At 42.2% G+C, this 21,682-nt stretch overlaps 1 protein-coding gene across 2 annotated transcripts in view; it reads right to left on the minus strand.

Annotated features, from left to right (window-relative positions):
* The window catches only part of RAD18 (RAD18 E3 ubiquitin protein ligase), a 63,523-nt gene extending 45,779 nt beyond the window's left edge, over positions 1-17,744 (minus strand). For both annotated transcript variants that reach the window (XM_074914608.1, XM_074914607.1), the window contains exons 1-6: positions 17,657-17,744; positions 17,470-17,551; positions 13,499-13,560; positions 12,012-12,082; positions 3,312-3,667; positions 1,076-1,175 (exon numbers count right to left, since the gene is read on the minus strand). In XM_074914608.1, the coding sequence (XP_074770709.1) occupies positions 1,076-1,175; positions 3,312-3,667; positions 12,012-12,082; positions 13,499-13,560; positions 17,470-17,551; positions 17,657-17,716 (731 nt within the window). In that variant the 5' untranslated portion in view covers positions 17,717-17,744. The remainder of the gene's footprint in view (positions 1-1,075; positions 1,176-3,311; positions 3,668-12,011; positions 12,083-13,498; positions 13,561-17,469; positions 17,552-17,656) is intronic.
* Between the last annotated feature and the right edge of the window lie 3,938 nt (positions 17,745-21,682).

Here is a 21,682-nt window from a genome sequence, read left to right on the forward strand (position 1 = left end):
ATGAAACAAGCACATTGTCAAAAAGCCAGCATTTAACACACCATAGCCAGTCCCAGAGAAGTATCTTGCATGATACTTTCTTGAGATCCAAGCAGTCTAGATAAAATAAGCAAAATTTTAAATTCTGTTAGGGACATGGGCTTGACACAAAATAAAGATCTGGCTTTTATTTCCATTCATCAAGAACAGAGAAAGCACTACAAACATCCCAAATGAAAATTAAAATGTAACATCAGATTTCAATATTAATTTACCATTTATTCATCTTCAAAGTCCTTTAGCTTACAAATGTCATTCTAAGCACACCTGGGCAAAATAAAAGCTTTAACATGAAATTACTTTCTAATACAAGGTTCAGAGGAATTAGAAATACAAGCATGCAGTAAAACTGCATGCAGTAAAAGTCCCTCACAGTTCTTTAAGTCTGATCAGTTAGAAATAATAATGGCCTAAATTTATGATAGTAAGTAAAACAAACTGAAATCCACACTTCTGAAGTGAATGTGGTGACCGTGACAAATTCTAAGGCGGAGGCATAAAGTCAAAGGCACACATTGATCTTAATTGAGATCTTAAAGTAACAACAGCCTTGACTGAGGCAACTTGAAAAGAACCACAGTGAGCAGAGTGAGGTGCTTTTTTTTTTTTTTTTATCTTGACAGCTAGTGAAGCAATTGTCTTTTGGCCCACCTGAATTGAGGGAAGCAATTCATTCACCAAGTAAAAGATGGGAATAAGTATTATCTGAATGGAATTCTAATGCTAGTGAACAGAAATGTGATGAGAATAGTGTACAGACTGTTTTACTGCCTGCGTTGAACTCTTTAAAACATTGCTCAGTGTTTTCTTGCCACTAAAAGCCAAAAAGTAGTTCTGCTGGCAATCCACATAGTTCCTTGAGAGGGGAAAATCACCACTATCATATTTATACAGTAATTTTAGAGTGATCTATCCAGCAGATAACCAAGAAACAAACACAATCCACTGTATTATAACCCATCAACTAGTATTTCTTATTTGAGCAGTGAAGAAAAATGGCTACATACATATAAAAGTTCTTAAAGTTGTTTCTTACCTTCTGAGGCTGTCCTTCTTCTCTTCTCTTGTCAGGCAGCTATCCAGATGTTTGTTTATGTAGTGCTCGGGAATAGCAACCTCACAAACAGGACATTCCACTGAAGGAAAGGGAGAAGGCAGTTACTAGCATGTATATTACAGCAAACAAATGTTTCCATCTGAAAAACTAATGGTTAACTGAAGGAAATGAAAATTCAGAATTCCAGGTTTCTTTTTTTAAGGGATCTGGCATGTCTATCCAGACTCTTCATTTTTAGCTCTCATTTTCATTCCAGAACACTTTCCCTCCCTATGTAACATCAGAATGGCTCACATCTTCCCTGCAGTCAGAAGGAAAGGAATCTATAATAAAAATCTATAACATACATACTACACATAAACCTATGGGTAATATAAACATAAGCATATTGCCATGCGAATGTTTTTCACTTTTGCAGTATTTCACTCCTAAATAAAGGAAGCTGCTTCATTTTCATAAAACAGTATAGCACGAACTTTATTCATATTAACATAATGATCCCAATCTCTGGCTCTCAACAGGACTATCAATAAATGAGTTAACTCAGCCTCACAGGAATCCTGAGATCCAACCATGCCTCATACTCATTTCTTAGGACGGATAACTAGATTCTGTGACTTGGGCTCAGAGGCTCACAAATGCCCTACAGCATGGTCCCACACAACTCAGAATTCTTCTTGCATCACATTTTCAAGAACCACCCATAAACATTACCTGTAAAACAGTCAAAAACTACAAACTTAAAATATTCATCTTTAGCAGTCACATTAGGTCAAAACCAAAAGGCTAACTTTAAATGAACAAGAAAGACTTCAGCTGACATCCTCTGCATTAGTATGAAGGAAGTCAGTTTTGATTTAAAAGACAAACCAAAAAACCACCTATGAAAAACACTTTAAAATGATGTGGGAATTGAGAGTTATCTGGTAACACTGCTTTGCAATTCCTGACTCCCATGACATCCTATTCTAGTCAAAGGGTTTTTTTTTTAAAAAAAAAAAAAAAAAAAAAGAGTTGAGACAGTAACATAACACAATAGTTCTGAGCAGTCTATCATGTATTTGAAATTAACATTTCAACTCTTAACACAGGAACAAATAATACTTACTAAAACCACTTCAGCATTGCCTCATTTCAAGAGTTTAATTTATATTGTTTGACCAACTACTTTGCATTTGTGGAAATAATTTCAATGTAATGCATGCTTGACCATTTAATAAGGTCATAAAATGGTAAGCAAGTGAAAATTTCAATTGCTCAAGAATAAATGAGCAGTAACATTTCATATGAGTCTCAAATTACTAACGCAAGCAAGTCTGATGCATAAAAATAGGAAGTGTAACATCTGGCTAAGTTGATGCCGTTTTCAGATGGCTACTTTTCTGGCTGTATTACATCTTTAAGCAGTATTTACCCAGCTAAAGAATAAGTATAAACTTCAGAGTTCCAGCTAAATAAATTTTTAAACAAAAGAACAGATAAATACAAAACTAGTAAGAATCAGTGCTGTACTCCTACATGGTCTCTTTTTTTTAATTTAGGTTTTTAATTGAGTCAATTGGGATGGCTGCATCATGTCAAAACTAAAAGGACTGTCGTTTCATTGCAGTTGATTAGTATAAATGGGCATTTTCATGCTTCAAAATAAATTAATATTATCACTATAGAATTACAGAAGAATAAAGCAGATTACTTTCTTCTGGAGGGCGTATGAATAGGAATATTAACAAAAAGTGAGGCCATGATCATTTTGATTGTGAGTGCACTCTCAAATAACAAACACATTATAAAATACTTTGCTTCTGCTCACTTAAGGATACGAGAGCAGAATTAATGTCAGTGTTGTATGTCTACCCATTAAGGGGAAGGAGAAGAAAAAATGACTTCATTTCTTACTGAGTAAGTCTGTTGTGCAACTATTGTTTTTCAGAGTTGTTACTCAAAGCAAAGGAATCTGTAGGCACTGAACTCTTAATTACTTGGCATCAGCCCAAGCTTCCTCATCAAGAATATGCCTGTAACAGAGCTGTTCCACACAAGCACTAATCTGAATGAAGCACAGCCCGTTAAATGGGAAGCATCTGAACATGCCAGTGCAGATGAGAGCAGTGCAGAGAGGAGTGCTGAGTACTGAAGGTACTCTAATGCATACAGCCAACCACAGCCACAGACATGGGGAAGAGAACAACACAAAAACAAAAATTCAGCATCTCACCTTTCTTGACTACTTTTGCCACAGATGTAGAAGGCTTTTCATGACTTCTGGTGCACTCAGGACTCTCCTGTGATCCCACTTCATTATCTTTACCATCATCCTCTGCAAAACTGCTGTAAAGGTTATGGTGTTCCTCAGTTTTGAAAATCTTCTGACCTGTTCCTGCCAGGCCGTCTGCCTTTGTCAAGGTACAAACTTTTTCCTCACTCAAGAAACTGTCAATCGCTGGCACCTCTTCTTTTAAAATAGGCCAAGAAACAGGACTCCTAACGTGGCTTTTGCCAGCCGAATGCCTGCTACAGGCCAATGGAGATGAAATCAGTGGAGTATCCAAGACCAGCTTGAACAGCTGTTGTCTAGAAGCATCCAGGAGACAACATGAAGTTAGCTACATTGGACAGTATTAGCTTTTTCTTTCAGAAGAAACCAGAATGAAAACAGATGGAGCTTTTCCTCCATTCCTTCCTCCCTCTCCCCCTTGCTCGCACGCAGCACTCAGGAACTGGCTAGCCCACACAAACCAGGAGCACACCAGCTGAGCCTCACCACACTTGAAAGAACCTAGGAATTATCTGCCTGATTTTCAAACAAAATAAATTACCTTTTGCAAATGTAATAAAATGCCTCTCAAAACATGAGACAGAATGCAATAAAGAACAAGAAGTCTTCCCCCTTACTTTAAGATGGTAGATGATTCATTTTCAAGCACCGTGTCACACAGCTGTGACAGAGGCTCCTGAAACCAAAGAGCTTAGCAGAAAGCACTGCCATATTCCTTCTGCCCCTTCTTACTGTAGGTCCCCCTAACACAGCTGCTCCCTCCCACCCAGCCACGCAGAACCCCACCAAGAAAGTGCGTGCTTGTCAGGTCTTGAGATTTAGTGTCAGGCAACCCGGATTTCATTCACATTTCATCAATTATCAGCCAAAGAGCACAAACCCACCATTCTTTTCTCATATAAAATAAGGGGGAAACATCACTGCCCTAAAGCACAGCCCACTTCAGTCTCCACCAGAATGCTTACAATCCACGTACAAGTGCAAGTTAAACAAAAGTCTCTTTTCCAATAAATAAACTTGTATTTTACTGGTAGGAACACAGTAGCAGCAGAAGGCTTATTCTCCCGTCCCACATTAGTACTTTCAAAGCTTTGAGGTAATACAGGGAATTATAAAGTCACAGTTGTCCTACACAGGCAGTTACGTAAGATCTTAAAAATATGTTTTATTCCTACTCCTGACCCAGGGCTTTTTGCAGAATCCTGTTTATTTTACCATGTATTTTATACAGCTTGATCTAAAGTAAGTTAAGCCAGAGATGGCATCCTTGGCAGGGAGATGGCACAGCCTGCCCACATACTTGTGGTTCACTCCCACTCCTGTATCACCACAGGCAGAGGGACAGCTTTCCAACTGACATCAACAATGGACAAACCACATCTCACTCTTACCCACTACTACTTTGACAAGAGTCCTCCAGATCCTGGGAGTCACAGTGAAGTTCCTGTCATCCAGCCAAGAACAGCCAGCAGAAGTACACGTGCAGTCATTATCCTTTAACTCATCACTCCATGGTCCCTCAGCAACCTGCACACCAGTGACCCATCGAGCTTCCCAGGAGCACAAACCCTGCACAGCTGCCCAGTGCTCCCAAACTTTCTCCCTGACTTGCCACCCTCACAACCACCACCTGCCAAGCCCCAGCCTGCTGTATCATCAGTGGTACTACCAAAAAAAAAAAGGCCATTGCAAAAAAAAAAAAAAAAAATCACCATTTACAAGCTCTGACAAACTGGGGCAGCTTACAAAAAATGGAAGATCTTAAAGGAAAGGCAGCATGTCTCTAACAACGAATGGAGGAGACTGGTTCATCCCTAAGTGGTACTCTGTCCCCACTTGCTAAGTGGGGTAGAGGGACCTTCCCTTCACTGCTCTTTATATCAGGACAACAGAGGGAGAGGAATATGGATAGCTTTTGAGGATGCCAAGGAGTCTAAGAGCCTTGCTGCACCCCTGTGCGTCCAGCTCTCCAATCCACACCACTGTGTTCACTGTTACTGTAGCAGCCGCAGAGCTGCAGGCCCAGAGCTCTGCTTCAGGGCACACAGTGATGTTAACTTCTACCAGGAGACAAGTTACAACTGCCCAAGACACTTGGTATCCCTCAGATGAGAATGCATAGCCCCCAAAGACCACAAACACCACCAAAGAGTCCTCCTCCTTCCCAGCTGTTACACATTAACTTTTTCAAGCACTAGGATATTCACTCCTGCCACTGCTCAGCAAATACATGCTCTTTATTTAAATGGCACAGCTTTACACTTTGACTGTAACACAAGTCACTGCACCTGAGGTGCACCTGAGGTGACAAAGCCTGTGAAAGTAAAACAGCTGTGGGTTCTCAACTTGCAAAGTTTTTAACTCAAGAAGAATAAATAACAGCTGAACTAATTTGGATTACTATTTAAAAAAAAAAAAAAAAAGGGGGGGGGGAGGGGGACAGGACACACTGTGGGTGATGTACCTGTAGAATGTGCACTGCCATAAAATTATTTCTTACAGCACTTTCATGAAGACACAAGGCCCATAAGAAGTCTGAAATGCAGCTATGCTCTCAGGTTTTATAGTTAAAGACTTTGCAGTATTGGATAACTACTTAAAAAACTTTCAGTCTTTTAAGGTAAAAATTTTTCATGTCTAAAGGACAAATAATTAAGAATTGTCTGTACATATATCTTTTAAGAGCAAGTTCATATAAGGCACCAGGCAGCCCCACAATTACACCAGTTTAAGATACATTCCTGGTGAACAACCTTAGCAACCAGCTCAGCACAGCCAACGCTCTGCAGCAGTTATATTCCAGCCAGATTCGGAAGCCTGATTTGGAGTTTAAACTGCCTGGATTACTGGATGATATGACCACTGTCAGTGTAAACTCACATCCATCCCAGGACTCCAACCTTCTGCAGTGCACACAAGTGCACTTAAATGGCGCAGCAAAGCTATGCTTTTCTGTCTGCTCATGCCTAGATATGGACTGGAAGTTTTTAAGGAGGTTAATTCCCTGGCTGACACAGACTCAGAGTGGTCTAGCTACTGTTGGCATAGGATCAACTTCACGAGAATGCAGGGGCTTGTTAATGGGCACATAAATAACCCTGCCCCACTCCTCCTTCACATTTGCTGTTTACACGGGGTGTATTTCATCCAGAAGTATTGGAAAGGTCTGACAGCATATCACTGCTCAACATGGCCATAAGCAGCAGTAATTGGCAAAGTATTTCATTTTACCGCAAATAAGCACACAGTATTCTTCAACTTAAAGGTAACAAACTACAGCCTCAGAAGACTTGTCACATCACAGATGGTTCTATTCTACAATCAGGTTCAAAAGCAAATAAATTAGTTGCCTTTTATTCTTAATACACTTAGGCAAATCTTAATCCTCAAAAGGATGCAGCTGGGTGTTCTACCAAAGATGTACTTTTTTAAAAATGTTTTTTCCCCTCTTTGAACATGGAATTTATTTTTTGGTTATGCAAAAAAGTCTATTTCTTCAGACTACCCCAGGTTCTCATACTGGCAGCCTACCATTAAATTAGCTAATCAAAGTTAACACATAGTCTTATCATATTACTCTTTTGGCTGTTAAACAACCATTTTTACACAAAAGCCCAGCATCCTATGCTACAGCACAGGAGCATTCTGCACGGCTCAGATAACATAAACCAGATCCATAAATGCATTTGGCATCATATCAGTTTATTTCCTGTATCAGTTTAGTTTTCCCATAAAATAAAGGAGGATGCAGCCCCAAAAGGCAAAAATATCAGAACAATTAGCTGGTTGCCTATATTCGTCTTCACCGAGAGAGCACAACTGATCTCCCTCATCTTTTCAGTGTATTTTCTACTGCTTTTGAGAGCTCCTGACAAAGTAACACCTTCTACTATTTGCAGACACCAATTATGTCTGTTTATTTTTCCACAACGTGCATTCACTGCCTAAAACGTATTTCCCAGTGTGTTCATACTAGCTGACAATACTCCTAAAATTCAAACTTCACATCAGTTTATCTTTTCACCAGACTTAAGATGGATTAGTGTATCTTTTTCTCAGCCTTTCCTTCTCAGGAAGTATCACAATAGCACAGCTTACAGTGCCTCGAATTCTCTGAAGCAGAGGCTTTAGCAGTCTGATCTCTCCCTGGGGAAGGCTACCCGGCCAAAACACCCGTTTGGGGGTGGGCCTGGATCCACACAGCTGCCAGCCCACACAAGGGGCAGCTGAGCAATACTGATAAAGGCTGGAAGGAGGGAGCCAGCCCCATGGGCAGCAGAAGCCAGTGGCAGACGCACAGCCACAGGCTCAGAGCACAAAGCACAGCATTTCTGCCATGTGTCCTGTACAAAAGGGTAGACTTTCAAACTTGGGAGAGCTGCTCCAGAGCTGCCAGGATGGACTACCCAAACAGAAAGCCATCTCACTTCAAATGCAAGTTGTTAATACTTGCATGAAGGCAGCCAGAATGGAGAAATCGTCTGAACAGAAGTTTCAGATTCTGTAATAACAGTTGTCTCAATAAAATAAGATCTGGTATAAAATAGAGAGAGAGAAATTGGAAAAACTACAAAACCCAAAATCCATCCTAACAATAATTTGACAATAAAGGTTGCTTTAATTACACCACTGGTCTGCAAATAATCATACAGAGTTTTTCCTCGTATTGAAGGATAAAGACTTAGGAACAGACTTTCCGAAGGGATCTGATCTTGGCACAGAATCAACGGAAAGAACACTCGGACAAGAATATGAAAACTTGTTTGCCAAAACACACATGAAATCTCCGTATGTCCTTTTTTTTTTTTCTTTTGGTGGGAAAATACAGAAAATGCTAGTACTAAATTCAAAAGAGGAGAGAAAAGTCCCAGCCTGTTTTTTCCCAGAATATGGTAATTTGGGCCTGCTGAGCAGCTACACTGGCTGCGTGATGACATCTAGTGGCCCCACCAGATGTGCACCCCACCAACTGGACCCCCAAACCCATGGCCCCCCAAACTCAGTGCCCCCCCCCGGGGATGGAAGAGCCAGAGTGCTCCTCACACGGCCCTGGGCTCTCCCATGGTACCTTTATCAACTGCTACTCCCCTCCCTCAATGCCAGAGAGAAGTAGTACTCAAATTTCTCATTAATCACAGAAATTCTGAGAGTTGTTATGGGAGTGATTCGGTCAGTTCAGAGGCAGACAGCAGAGCCAAGATAAAGGATGCAGCCTACAGAGAGGTACACCCTCTACCACCACCAGACTGTCCAGCTCCGCTAGAAACTAATTCTACTGGTAAACCTCGGGGCCACAAAAAGCTCTGGTTCTGCATGCAGTTTTCAACATTATCTGTTACACTCGTAAGAATTTCACACAAACTACCTTCAGTTCTGAAAGGTTTTAGCAGATACAATTTCACCTTCCTGGCACAAAAGCTGTAAATGCATCAGAGCTGACTTTGGTTTAAGAGCACAAGCAGCACCAGGCTGAAAGATAGATCAACAAGATGTTAGTGAGTCCTAACATGCACTGTTATAACCAATACCCAAACCCTTCTCTGAGCCCCATCCTCTTTAATCACTGGTTTGGGTTAGGACAGGGTGTTATGCTTCTTGTAGTTTAACTAAAAATGGATGGTCATTTTAACATGCTGTACACAGCACCCTCTCCCTGCCAGGCATGCTTTAGTAACAGTATAAACATCTTGCAAAATTTTTTTCTCTTCAGATCTTCAAGTCCCACAAAAAAAAAAAATCTCCATGTCCTCCTTCATTGAGATCATAGTTCCCATTTTATGGTCCATTTACTTCTCTCTTGCCAAAGCAGCTATGAAGCAGGGAAAGCAGGTGGGAATCTAGTGCTTCCACATAAATAAATTCCAGGGAAGAGATGAGGTTGTGAATCTTCCTATGAACAGCTCACACAAGACAGTCCTGACTGTACTAAAGGACAATCTCTCTCCTTGAAATTCCTTCTGCACTCCGCTGGGAAGTTCAATCAGTGTATTAGAAACGACAGTACCTGCTCTCTCAAGCACTCAGAGTGGATGTGTGTATTCCTCTGTCTCACTGGCTGTCAAGTAACCCTGACTAAGAAACTAAGATAGAAACTTGAAAGTAAAAACATATTTTTCTTCCCTGTCACAGATCATATTCAGCAAGGACTAGTTTTCTACTTATGCAAGTGTAGCTCTAATTTCTATTACTATATTTTCTAATTGGGTGATGCAGAAACTGACAATTCTATCAAAAGAATCTCTTTATTAGAGGACAATGAAATTAATTTCAAAACAACCCCAAAACTTATTTGTGAAGACACTGGCCTCATTGCAGCTGACAAAAATACTGTTCATAAAGGAAAGATGGCACAAATAGCAGTGCCCACCTTGCTCTCCTGGCCTGAGCAGAGATGAACTCTGCCTGCACAGCACAGATTGCTAAGCAAAGGCTGCTCTCCCCTCACAGCAGACCGTGGGTGTGATGGGTCAGAGCAACATGCTCCCTTCTCTCCTTCACTGCTCAGAACCTTGGCCTGTACCTGAGCACAAGGGCAGAGTAATGCAAATCCAGACCTGTTACAGCCTATTCAAAACTGCTCCTCTACCTTTTCACACAGAACACAACATTAATGGACGTAACGAACAATGAAACATCTTCACTTTTATTGTGAAACATCAGTCCACCACTTCTACAGGGAGGAAGCAGGACTCCCAAGGCAACGCTCCCTTAGTACGAACGATTGTGAAGGCTCCAATTCTGCAAACACTTATGCACAAGCTGAATGTTGAGCAGAAGTATAAATGGGATCAGCACTCAGGTCTATTTAGACTGATTTCCATTCCACGAACACACTGACCTTGGAGCACAGCTCACTTTGCTAAGTGCTACTAACATTAACATATTCTTTCCCTACAGGCTTAAGAAATGTGTTTGCATTTTGTGAACTGCTGAAAAGATTTAAGGCCTAATTCCCATAAACGCAAAACTACCTGAGGCTCAAAGTCAAGTCAGGATGGACTCGAAGAGCTTAGCACGTTCCAAAAATCAACCCCTGGACTTTGGATTTGTTTTGGGGAGAGCCAAAAGGAAACAAAGTAGGTGGGGAAGGAGTGGGGGGAGACAGAAGATCTGTTCTGTACCAATATCGCCAGGGCAGAAACCAACAGTGCTCTTATGATTTAATGAAACTGATATCATGTAACACTCCCCAGGCAAGTGTTGTTCCCCTCACACTCAGGGCCATCAGCAGAGTAAGCACAATCCCAGGCTGAGAGGCACGAATGCAAGGTACCCAGCATCAGAGGCAATGTGAGATTTACTCACTATCTATATTCCACTTATGGGTCTGTCTTATTAAAGCAGTTCCATTAGTAACCTATTTGTTGTTGGGCCTTTCTTACCGAGATCCAGGAAGAACCTTGCACGGGATCTCCCCCCCCCTCACCCCCCAACCAGTGCACAACACAACACCACAGTTTTTGTCTGACTGATCTAACTTTATGTTAAGAAATTGACTGAACTCCAAGTCACAAAAAGAAAGATTAAACTACTCTGATTGGTAAGATTTATACCAATCCATTAAAGCAGTCAAAAGAATTTAACATTTAAGATCCAATATCATAATGGATCCAAGTCAGCACTGCTTGTTCCCTGCAAAATTGGGCATTACCAATAAAAAAAAAAAAAAAAGTAATCCATTTATCACTAGGAAACACCAGAGTTCAAGCTAAAATAATGGAAGTGTAGAATTTCAATTCTTCAAATAAAATCAATTCAATCTAATAGTGGTCATACAGAAGATTAGATCTTCATCACAGAGAAACTCTCTCAAGAAACAAAGCCATAAACTGAACTATATTGCTATCACTTATGAAACCAAGAATCTCATTGATTTCAAGCTCCAAGTTAATTTCAGAGAAAAAGATGACAGTGTATTTATCTCCCATAGACACGGGAATACCTACAGAATACCTAGCAAATCACTGAGCTGCTTCTAATCAAAAGAAAACAGAGAGATAATACAAAAAAAATCTCATGTATCTACTGTAGTAAGCATTTACTTGCTTATTCTGTTGTTCCTGTCTTTCAAAGGGATGAGGAGATCAAAAAATGAAGTAAAAAGTAGGTAAGAAATCCAGGTGAAAGCACAATACTCCATTACTTCTCTTATCCAGGAAAACTCACTTCTGTGGTCCCTGAATACTTAAATTTTTCCTATCCAATGACTTCACAAAGAGAAATCTCTTGCAAGCAGACTATTACACTGGACAAAATCTTTCTGTTTAGAATTTCCCCAGCACACATAGGAAAGATCTTAGAAGAAAACCTTTATTATCATTATTTTCCCTGTAGAATCTCGACACATCTGCTTGACTTCCTACATGTTAGAAGAGACTGTAACTTACACAGCAGCTAACCAGAAACAAAACCAAAACAAGCTTACACAACCTTCAGCCAGAAAACTGCAGGATTTTTCCAAAAACATAAACATTCATCTGTGACAACATTTCTGTGACAGGGCAGTTTTTTTCCCCTCAGTCCTCACACTGCTCCTCACTCTGCTTCTCTACAAGGACTTCTAGCCTGGTCATGCAAAGTAACCACACCTGCCTTTCCAGCTGCCAAACCAGAGAGAGCATTCATAAAATTACACTATACCTTGCAGAATTAAAGCTCTTTACTAGTTCATCTAACATCCGGTTATTTTTCAGGTCAGATTCCGAGGCTGCCTATTAAGAAAAGAAAGAAAGAAAAGGGAAAAAAACCAAACATTCAAATGCAACTAAAACAAGTACCCAGAAGATGTTCAAGTGATCAATAATTTGTTTCTTGGATCAATGCCTCAACTACCCCCCACTAAATTGCTATGCGAATGAAGATGCATTTTTTCTTGAAAAATATCTCAAACTAAAATAACTGCCTGAGAAATGTAAGTCTGCAAAGTTATAGGTAATAGATAAAAATGAAGCATAAAGCTAAAGCAACAAAACCCAGTGTATCCAGTCTCCAACAATGCTTCATTGTAGCCCAGTTCAAATTATTTTGAAAACCAAACCAAGGATCCCATGAATGTGATAAGAACCTTAAGCAACAAGGCATGAAAATGGATGAAGGAAAATGTTAATCTTCTGATTATGGAATGAAAATATTAATTATGAGACGGCTCTGTGCATTCAATTCATGCTTTTTAAATAATTTCTGATTTCTATCTCTCTGGCTGTCTCTCTCTGCTATTCTTTTTTACAAAGCTTTTATTAGTCTTGCTCACATCAATACCTATGATTTTTACGAATGCAGTAGTAAAACGTACACCATGAAGCAGTCTGCGCTTGTCTGAACTCTTAAAAACTGGCAAAGCTACAAATAGCTCTGTTTTCCAGTCTTGAAAAGTCTAGTCTGGTTCATGCTTTAAAAACACAGAGGAAAATTACTTCTATTTTGCCAATATTCCTGAAGCGCCTTTCATTGTTTTTAGGCAGCTTACCATTTTTAGGAGTTCAGTAAAGCCCAAATGGCTTAAGATGAAAAATCTGATTAAGGCTTAGAATAAATTGCATTCTGTGTTCTTTAATCAAAAAAGGCCTTCAAGTCAGATGATAATAATCACCCACCTGCAGAGCAGGCCGAACCTGCCTCTAGTGCTTTTCATATTTAACCTAATTCTCATGGCAAACGCCTCCCTGGCACATAACATAGTCCTCTCATCCCCAAACAGGCTACACAGTGCAGTTGATGACTTTCAGGACTAGGTCGCCTGTGGACACTTCTAAAGATCCCTTGAAAGATGAAGTGAGGCCACTCAATCACGGAAAATTTAACTGCTTATATTTCAGCACTCGTGTTTTAAATGATGGTGTATTTTAACAAATTAGGAGACAATGTTAAATATTTCATGCCAGGTTGTATACAAAGCTCTGAGCCAGGTTTGATGCTCCATCTACTTCTGCCTGTGCTGACAGAAGAGTAGCTCTGAAACTGGAGAATTCCAGTTGTCAGAGCACACTTTGTCCAAAGAGCTGCTCACCAGAAGGAAAGGTGGTAATATATGACGAGAATTAATTATTTAGTATAGTCCAAAGGGAAAGCTCCTAAGATTTGCCAAAAAATAAACAAAAAAATTAGCTGACGGGAAGTAAAACACTTACCACAAAGCATGTAGGACACTGAGTTTTATAGGACAAAAACTTGCGTATACAAAGGGAACAATCTGGAAAAAGGAAATACGTAATTTTTAAACAGGCATTCTTCCAAATGCAGTTCAACATCTTTACTAGTATATCCGATTTGTGTACAATATATGTAAATTATTCCACAATACCCCAATATTGAAAATACACCATTTTCCCATGGAATTAAGATTACCATTGTAGCAAAAAAAATCCATATTTTACGCAAGCATCTTTCAAGATTTAATCTCAGTCCCTCTGTCAAAAGCAGGTGTTTACTTTTGTTTCTTTAATGCAAGATAAGAAAACCTTAGTCTGCTACCACCATAAAAGCAGTGTGTTTGCACTGCTCACTCCCCCACCACTGCTTTCTTTTAACATGACTGATGCTGGATCACTTCCATCTTCCTGCATGGCCCCAGACAAACTCTCTATCCCCTCTTTTTCCCAGGTGTTTCTTCCCCTTTCCAAAACAATACCAACCTGTTGTTGAGGGAAAAGGCTAAAAAGGAGGGAAAACAGCACTGGAGTACTAACTGAGAAACAACTTAAATGTTTCTCAGGAAAAGCAAGTTGTATCATCAGCACAGGATGTTTCAGTAGACTCTGGTGAAATATGCCATAAACTTCATTTTGTCACAGTAAATTCCTGCAATTATTCTACTTTCTCTACTTATCTATGAGCTTTCATAACTACATCAAGATATAAAAGGTTTCATCACTCTCCAGCAACACAGACATTTGCTTACTAGATCATTATGGTCAGTCTCAGCACTTAACCCGTTTAGCCACAGCTACCTAAGCAGATGTATTTCAAACTCTCTGTGTAGTCTGGAAAGCAGCAGGAGCATTAATGCACTAATTCAACGCTTAAAAACGCAAATCCATCTAATTATCCAAAGATTACATTATATAGTTGTCCTGGTTCAGCTAGGATAGGGTTAAGTTTCCCCAGCAGAGAGAGGGAAGGGATCTCCAGCCGTGTTATTCACACCATGCTGAGGTCAGGTCCGGCGCGGGGGAAGCTTTCCTTTGTGGCTTTGGTCGCGGGGAGCACGCGCAGCGGGCTGGCTGTGTTCACTGCGATATTTCTCTGTATATCTTTTGTCTTGTTTACTGTCATTACTGTTTATTGTTGTTATTATTGCTATTGTTGTTGTTCAGATTGTTTATTACACTGTTGTATTAAATATTTTGCTTATTTCAACCTCAGAGTTTGTGCCTAACTTCCAACTCTGACCGGCTGAGGGTGGGGGAGGGACAACGGCAACGTGGTCTCCGGTCCCGGCAGGGCCTAAACCATCCCAATAGTAAAATGTGATATGGGGGGAGAAATTCATTTAAAAAAAAATAAATAAATAAACTTTGACTGTATGAATGTGAATCAACTGAACCAGCATCCGACACCCCACCACATTCAGTAGGCAATGGGGCCGACCTACGTTTGCAGCCATCGCTGCTCACAGCCAGGGTAGCTGAAGGATAATAAATCACAAACTCTTTGCTTTAATGGTTGTGCCTAGGGCTGGCTCTGGGCCAGTGCGGAGAAGACAACGGCCTCAAAATTCTCTGTCCTCGTCTCTTCTCTCCCCCTTGCCTCCTCTTCCTGTGGCAGAAATAGCCCTGCCATGGCTCAGGTCTCAGCCTGCCATTCCTGGGGTAACAAAACAGGTCTCTTGTCTACTGTAGATGGTACACACACCAAGAGTTGAATGGTGCCACTGAGGTCACTTCCACCTGCACCAACAGACCAAAGACACCTGTAAAACTGCATCTACCAAACTAATTCTAAGACACAACCGCAGCCCCGTATTTCAGTATACAGAAGAGAATCCCCAAGTATGAATTTAAGCCGACAACCATCACTGGATACTTAATGACAATGACAGAATGAAAGCATACAAGTCACTGCCAGTAAATAAAAAATCTCTACTGAGTTTAACCTGGAAGTAGCAAGGTTGTAAGAAAGAGGAATAAAACAAGCTTGGCACAAGAAAAATCAATAGTGCCACAATTTACACACCACACTTCGAAGACCATAGGTGTTTTTTTAAATGAGGAAGTAATTCTGAAACCTGCTTAGCTGGAAGCATAGTAGTAACTTCAGAGATTTAAAGAAAGGAAAATCCTGGATGACAAAAAGAGCTCCCTCCAACAGCTATAGCCACAGACACATCAATAAAACCTAAAGCACTGTGAAAGTTAAACAACTACTGTCAAGACAGCTACTGAATGCTACCAGCCACCCAAGAATAAGCAGAGGAGGAATTTTTAACTTGCTGTAGATGCAACCATTATAGGAATGTTTAGAAGCCCTGTAATAGATTATTAACATCATTAAGAAAAGGAGAAACAGAAAAAAATTTTGCAAACAAACGTGTTTCATTTTCATCTATTCACAAATAATTTCTCACTAATGGCAGAGGGCTTTTTCCTTCAATTGTACAATCCCAGTGGTCTGAAGAGATTACACAGAGACAACTGAGTAGAAAATACTTCAAGAAATCTTGATTTATTGTAGAAGACTTAGGCTTTCTGCAATTTGCAGGGAGAAATTAGACGTGTAATCTGTTAAAAAAAAAAAAAAATAAGGTAGACAGTTTCTTTTCAAAGTTAAGGGCCTCTGAGCCCAGCTGTGTCACAAGCAGGCTGTAACACCAGCTACTGTAGAGAACTTCCAGTGCCCCCCATCATAAATATGCTCTTTTCAATAGTGATAGTTTTGCCAAGCTAAACTAAATTTCATTGCCAAACTACAATGTCCTCCTTCATGTAAGGAAGAGGAAGTGCTGTAGTTTCTGAACAAAACAAGTATAAGATTTTAACACAAGAAAAGGCAACGTACTTCCCCCTAATCTAGCTTTCAATAAACTGCTTTGCTACCACATTCCAGCAGATACCAGCCTGAGGCACACAGAGCAGCATGGAAAATTTTAGCTCGTAACACTTAATGTTCTCTGCCATATGGCTTTGCATTTTGTTCCCCCCTCAAGATATTATGAAAGCTATTAAATGAAGAATTGTAGGAATAGGGGGTGTTTAAATGCATTAATCCAGACAACATGTGTTTGTCCTGTCAGAAAGTTGCAACCATAACCATGAGGAAGGGTTGCTGGCTGCTTCACAGCTTTCATCCAAAAGAGCTTCTCAGAGGTAAGTGTCCTCGCTGGCTAAGCTGCAAGTATAAGAGCTACGTATTTTATAAAGGAAGTAAAAGATTGGTAACCTCTGCTCTACATGCCAGTAAATAATAAATGGTCAAATGATGACTTGTCTCTGAAACTAAAGGATAAAACCCTTTTCAGAGAACATTTTTCAATAGTTTTGTCACTCATCTCAGGTGCAAAAGGATTTTGCAAGCCCATAGGGCCCATAAGGTCGTTGTGTTTCCTGGGCAAGATGTATGAAAACAAAACCATTCACTCCTAATTTCTCTGAGTACACCTTCTTCAACCCTACCTGTCTGCCTTAATCTGCCAAATGAACGACGTCAGGCTTAAACGGAGCCACAGGGCCAAGACACACTCCCATCACTGCCACCCCAGTACTCCCTGGAATGTATGGCAAGGGGCATTTATGTGAAATACATTAATTCTAAATTCCACAAAGTCACAGGATAGAATAAGGAGCAACCTCACCACCCATTTATTGACTTACCACAAATGCCCCACTTACCTTTGCTCCTACTCGAGCAATTTTTCTTTAAACTGCTGTTTCTGTGCACTTTTTATTAAAACTCAAGAAAATTTAAACTGCAACCAACGGGCCAATAGTGAGGCATTAACTGACCCTCTGTAAAATACATCATTCACAGGAGAGAAGGCCGATTTACAGTGAAAAGGAAATAACAGTTTTGTGTCGACCTCTACGATCGCAGCTGGCACTGATGAACTCAGCACACGAGAGGGGAGGATGGGATGAAGAAGATCTTTACGCGCGGCCGTACTCACAGTTATGCGAACACTGTGGAATGATCATGGCGATGCTGAAGTAATCGAAGCATATCCCGCACCGCAGCAGGTCATCCACCGCCTGCAAGGGAAAGCCCAGCTCACCCACCGCTGCCGGCGGGGCCCCGCACCCGCGGACCAAGGTCCCCCGGCCGCCCTCCCGCAGGCCCCGCCGCGCCTCACGCACCTTCAGCGGGGACAGGCTCTGCGGCCACGGCGGCTCGGGCACCGGCAGCGCCAGGGCCATGGCGGCGCGGCGCTCCCCTCACACCCTCCTCCTCCCCTCCCCTCCCCTCCCCGGCCCGGCCCGGCCCGGCCCGGCCCGGCCCGGCCCGGCCCCGCCGCCAACGGGTCCAAATCCCGCGCGCTGAGCCGCGCGCGCCGCCAGCGGGCCGCGCTTCCGGCCGCGCCGCGGCAGCCGGGAGCTGTAGTCGGGCGCGCGGGGCCCAGGCTGGGCCGGCCCGCGGCCAGGCCGCCCGGCGGCGCCTCGGCTGCGACTGCCCGCCCCGGTGCCCGTCGCTTTCCAACAGGCACCCAGGCCGCCCTCCGCAGTGACCGTTCCCCGCCCTCCCCAGCGGGTTGAGGCCGAGCCCCGGGGCCGCTCGGCCGCGGGTCCGAGCCCCCAGAGAGCGGCGGGGAGCGGAGCTGTCAACACGAAACCCGGGCCAGGGGCGACCATCCGCAGGTGCCCAGCGCGGCCCCGGCACGGCCCAGCTCCCGGCTCAGCACCAGAGAGGCCTTTTGAACTGTAAATGCGCGTGTCGCAGCCAGAACATGGTAACTTTTCATTCTCTGGTGATGTTTTATAAAACACCTACTTGGGAAATTTTAAAACCCTATTGTTGTCTGAAAAGCGGATTCATCACCCAGTGTGCAATAACCCCGCACTCAGGAGAGACATTGCCTACTCATTTCAGGGTTGTGCAAGCCTCGGTGCTCAGTGGTTTCCCACAAATCAAGCACACCAACAGAACTTGCCACACTATACACAAAACTTGCAGAGTTAGTAATTTTCCAAGTCCATCCACTCTATGATGAGTGGTTACGATTATAATACTGCTGACACAATACTTCTACACATGCTCAGGGGAAGGATCTTCACCTGGGCAAGGATCTTCTTGACATACAGGTGTGATTTTTAGTATCCTAATGAGGGTAGTTCCGCTAAAGGATACATGAACCTTGAGTTTGCTTACCAAGGTGGCAATGTGCTCTCTTCAAGGTCTAATGGCTCCGGGATATCCTTGCTTAAAGAAGGCTACCTACTTCTGCTGATGGGGGATGCCTTTGGCTTTACATAGCAAAGAGCATCTTTCTTCAGCACTATGAATGAGTATTAACAGATGTAGTTTTTCAGCACCACATCCATCATCTACCAGGAATTTTCAATACCATCCTCTCCCCTTTTTTCACACACCTGCAGAAGTTACCTCATAACTTGGACAACTCCAAAGCAGCTGAAATAATGGCACTGCTTTCTACGTGTTTGTCTGTTCACTGAACTCCCGTGGACAGCTTATGGAGGCAACACAAGTCTCAACCACCGTGATAAGCTGTTTACTCGGGTGACAAATGAGGTGTGTTATTGAGTGATTCCGTGAGATGAGAGTCTTCAGTCGAATCTTCCAGGAGGTGTGCATTTAAGAAACATCTAAGGCCCCGTGTCAATGAGATGTGGAAAAATGGCCCAGTAGGTGACTTCTCTTCAACCATCAACCTACTCTACTACCGCACAATCAGTCCTGGTTTCCAATTATGTACAGGTGTACGTCAGCCCTTTGCTATGGGAATGACCTTCTGCATAGGCGTGCACAGGGCTGTGCTGGGTTGCCATGGGAACGGGCATCATCACCATCACCTCTGTCCTGGGCAGAGATCTGGCTCTTTGATTTCCACAGAGGGGACAGTGCAAAATCCAGGTTAAAAATACATGGCCTTACGGATGAAAAACAAAAAAAATGGCAGGTAGCAATGGTCATGGCTGAGTACTGCCGGTGTGTTTTCAGAAGGTTCAATAATTGCCTGGGAGTCTGGGGGAAGTTAGCACATTGCCAGAGTCACACAGGATAAAACTGCAAACCAAACTGCACTGTCTCAGTACAATCCAAATGTCAGAAGCCAGCCATTTACCAGGGCATGCCTGATTTTTCCTGTAAGATGGGGTTTTGTAGCAGTGTAATTTCCATGGTCTTACTCCTGATTTGTGCTAGTCTGATTTTTAAATCAGATAAACTAAAGTCAAGCTCCATGAACTGGCACTCGATAATTCTTACACATATATATATATATATAAAAGGTACTCCATGACCCACATGAGGGAGAAGGTCAGAAGAACTTATCATGGTCTCTGCTGGCCTTACACGTTATTAATCTCTGAATTTATATATTTGAATGGATCTGATTACTGTCTGGTACTTGCCAAAAGTGCTAGCATTTACAGAATAATTTCATTGCCATTTAAGTGCCCATTCTTTTCACCTTAAGGAATCCATTTCTTCTGCTTTCTCTGTGAGCTGTGAAAAATTAATGTATCAATCCCTTATGGTTCTTTTTCAATTTCCTGTTCTTTCTCTTCCCTTCCACACTCTGCAGATCTTGTTCCAGGTTCACACACTTTCTGACATGAGCTTATTGGTTGGCAATTAACTCATCCTCTCTAGGAACGGACACAAGGGTTTCATTACTACAGCATGTTTGTTTTTTTATTTTAGTAGACTGATGAACAGCAAAGGGCAATCAGTTTATAGCTGAGCACCATCAACAGGCTGCTATGGAATAAAAAGGAACTTAAATGATTTCCACAGTAAAAGCACCATATAAAAAGAACTGGAAAACCTGTGCTTTCACCTGAATACGTCTCCATTATACCAAAAACACCTGTATGACTCAGAAGTCAGGGAGCATCCACCTTGCTAAGCAGCGTGGCCAAATGTTCCCTGTAGCCTGCAGCAAGGGCTGAGCTCAGGGCTGGGGCTCGCTCTGTCCCACAGGCAGTGTTTAGCAGAGCTGTCTCACCATGCCTCTGGTTTGCGGTGGCCAGTACTGGGGAATCTGGCAAGACACTGGTGTGGCAGGGACGGAGCAGGGGCTGTCTCGCCCGGGCTCTCACCCCACAAAGGGGCAGTCACCCTGTATAGGCAGCAAAGGACGTTTCAGTTGGAGCTCTGTCCGGAGGAGCCGTGGATGTCTCTCCCAGCCTTGGCAGCTAAAGGAGCACGGTTTTTGCCAGCATTTTCTCCACGAGGCACAAACACACAGGCTGTCCCACAGCTGCGCTCCCACCACGGGGAGCAGCACGAGAACCTCTTGCCCCCCCCAAGTCATACTGGGCCACCAGGAGAATTCAGTCAGGGAAAATGCTCCCGCCTGCTCAGTTGGAGCCTGCTTGAGCATGGCGGGTCCCCGGGAGCAGATTTAAACCCAAGGACTCCTGCAGCGTGAGGACAGTTATCCTCCTCCATAAGAATGCTTCCCACTGTTTTATTGGCACTTTGGACTTTGGTGTAGCAGTACTGAACTGGTTTATTTTTCTGAACTACCAAGTTACAACTTGTTATTATACACAGAACATCAAAACAGAGAACATATATCCTCCTTCCAACCCCCTGAAATATTAATTTAAATTAAAATAGCAGTAGGTACCAACCTGCACTTCTGTAAGCTTATTGCCCTGTTCTGTTAGCAGAGAGAAATGTATGGAAAAGTTTAGTAGGAGGTGGAATACATGAAACAAATCTCCAAAAGCTCCTTATTTTCATATGTACTGTTAAGACAAAGGAAATCTCTAAGTGGAGTTTTACATAGTTCCCAGCTGGTTGCACACAACTTAATAATGTGAAAAGTGATTGTTCCCAAACGGTGCTCCAGCTCCAGCACTGCTTACAGAACTGTTTTTTTTCTCCATGCTCTGACAGACAAAGGGCTTGTCTTCAGCTGCCCTTAGTAGAGTGCTCTTAAAACCAAATACTCCACTAAGATCTGCCTCTCATATGTTTGTGTCACTGGACATACTCTGCGATAGAAATACAAATGCACCATGGAAACAAGCCTCTGGGACACGAACATGTAGCTTGGATGAAAATCTGCAAAAGAACATACTGTACTTTAAAAAAAAATATCAAAACCCAAACCATAGAACATTTTGAATTGATTGTTTCTAAATATTTTCAGAGATTCCTTAACATTTAAAGCAGTGGAAAGTTTTTCGTCATGT

Source organism: Athene noctua, chromosome 10 (assembly GCF_965140245.1).
Source record: "Athene noctua chromosome 10, bAthNoc1.hap1.1, whole genome shotgun sequence".
Classification (NCBI taxonomy): domain Eukaryota; kingdom Metazoa; phylum Chordata; class Aves; order Strigiformes; family Strigidae; genus Athene; species Athene noctua.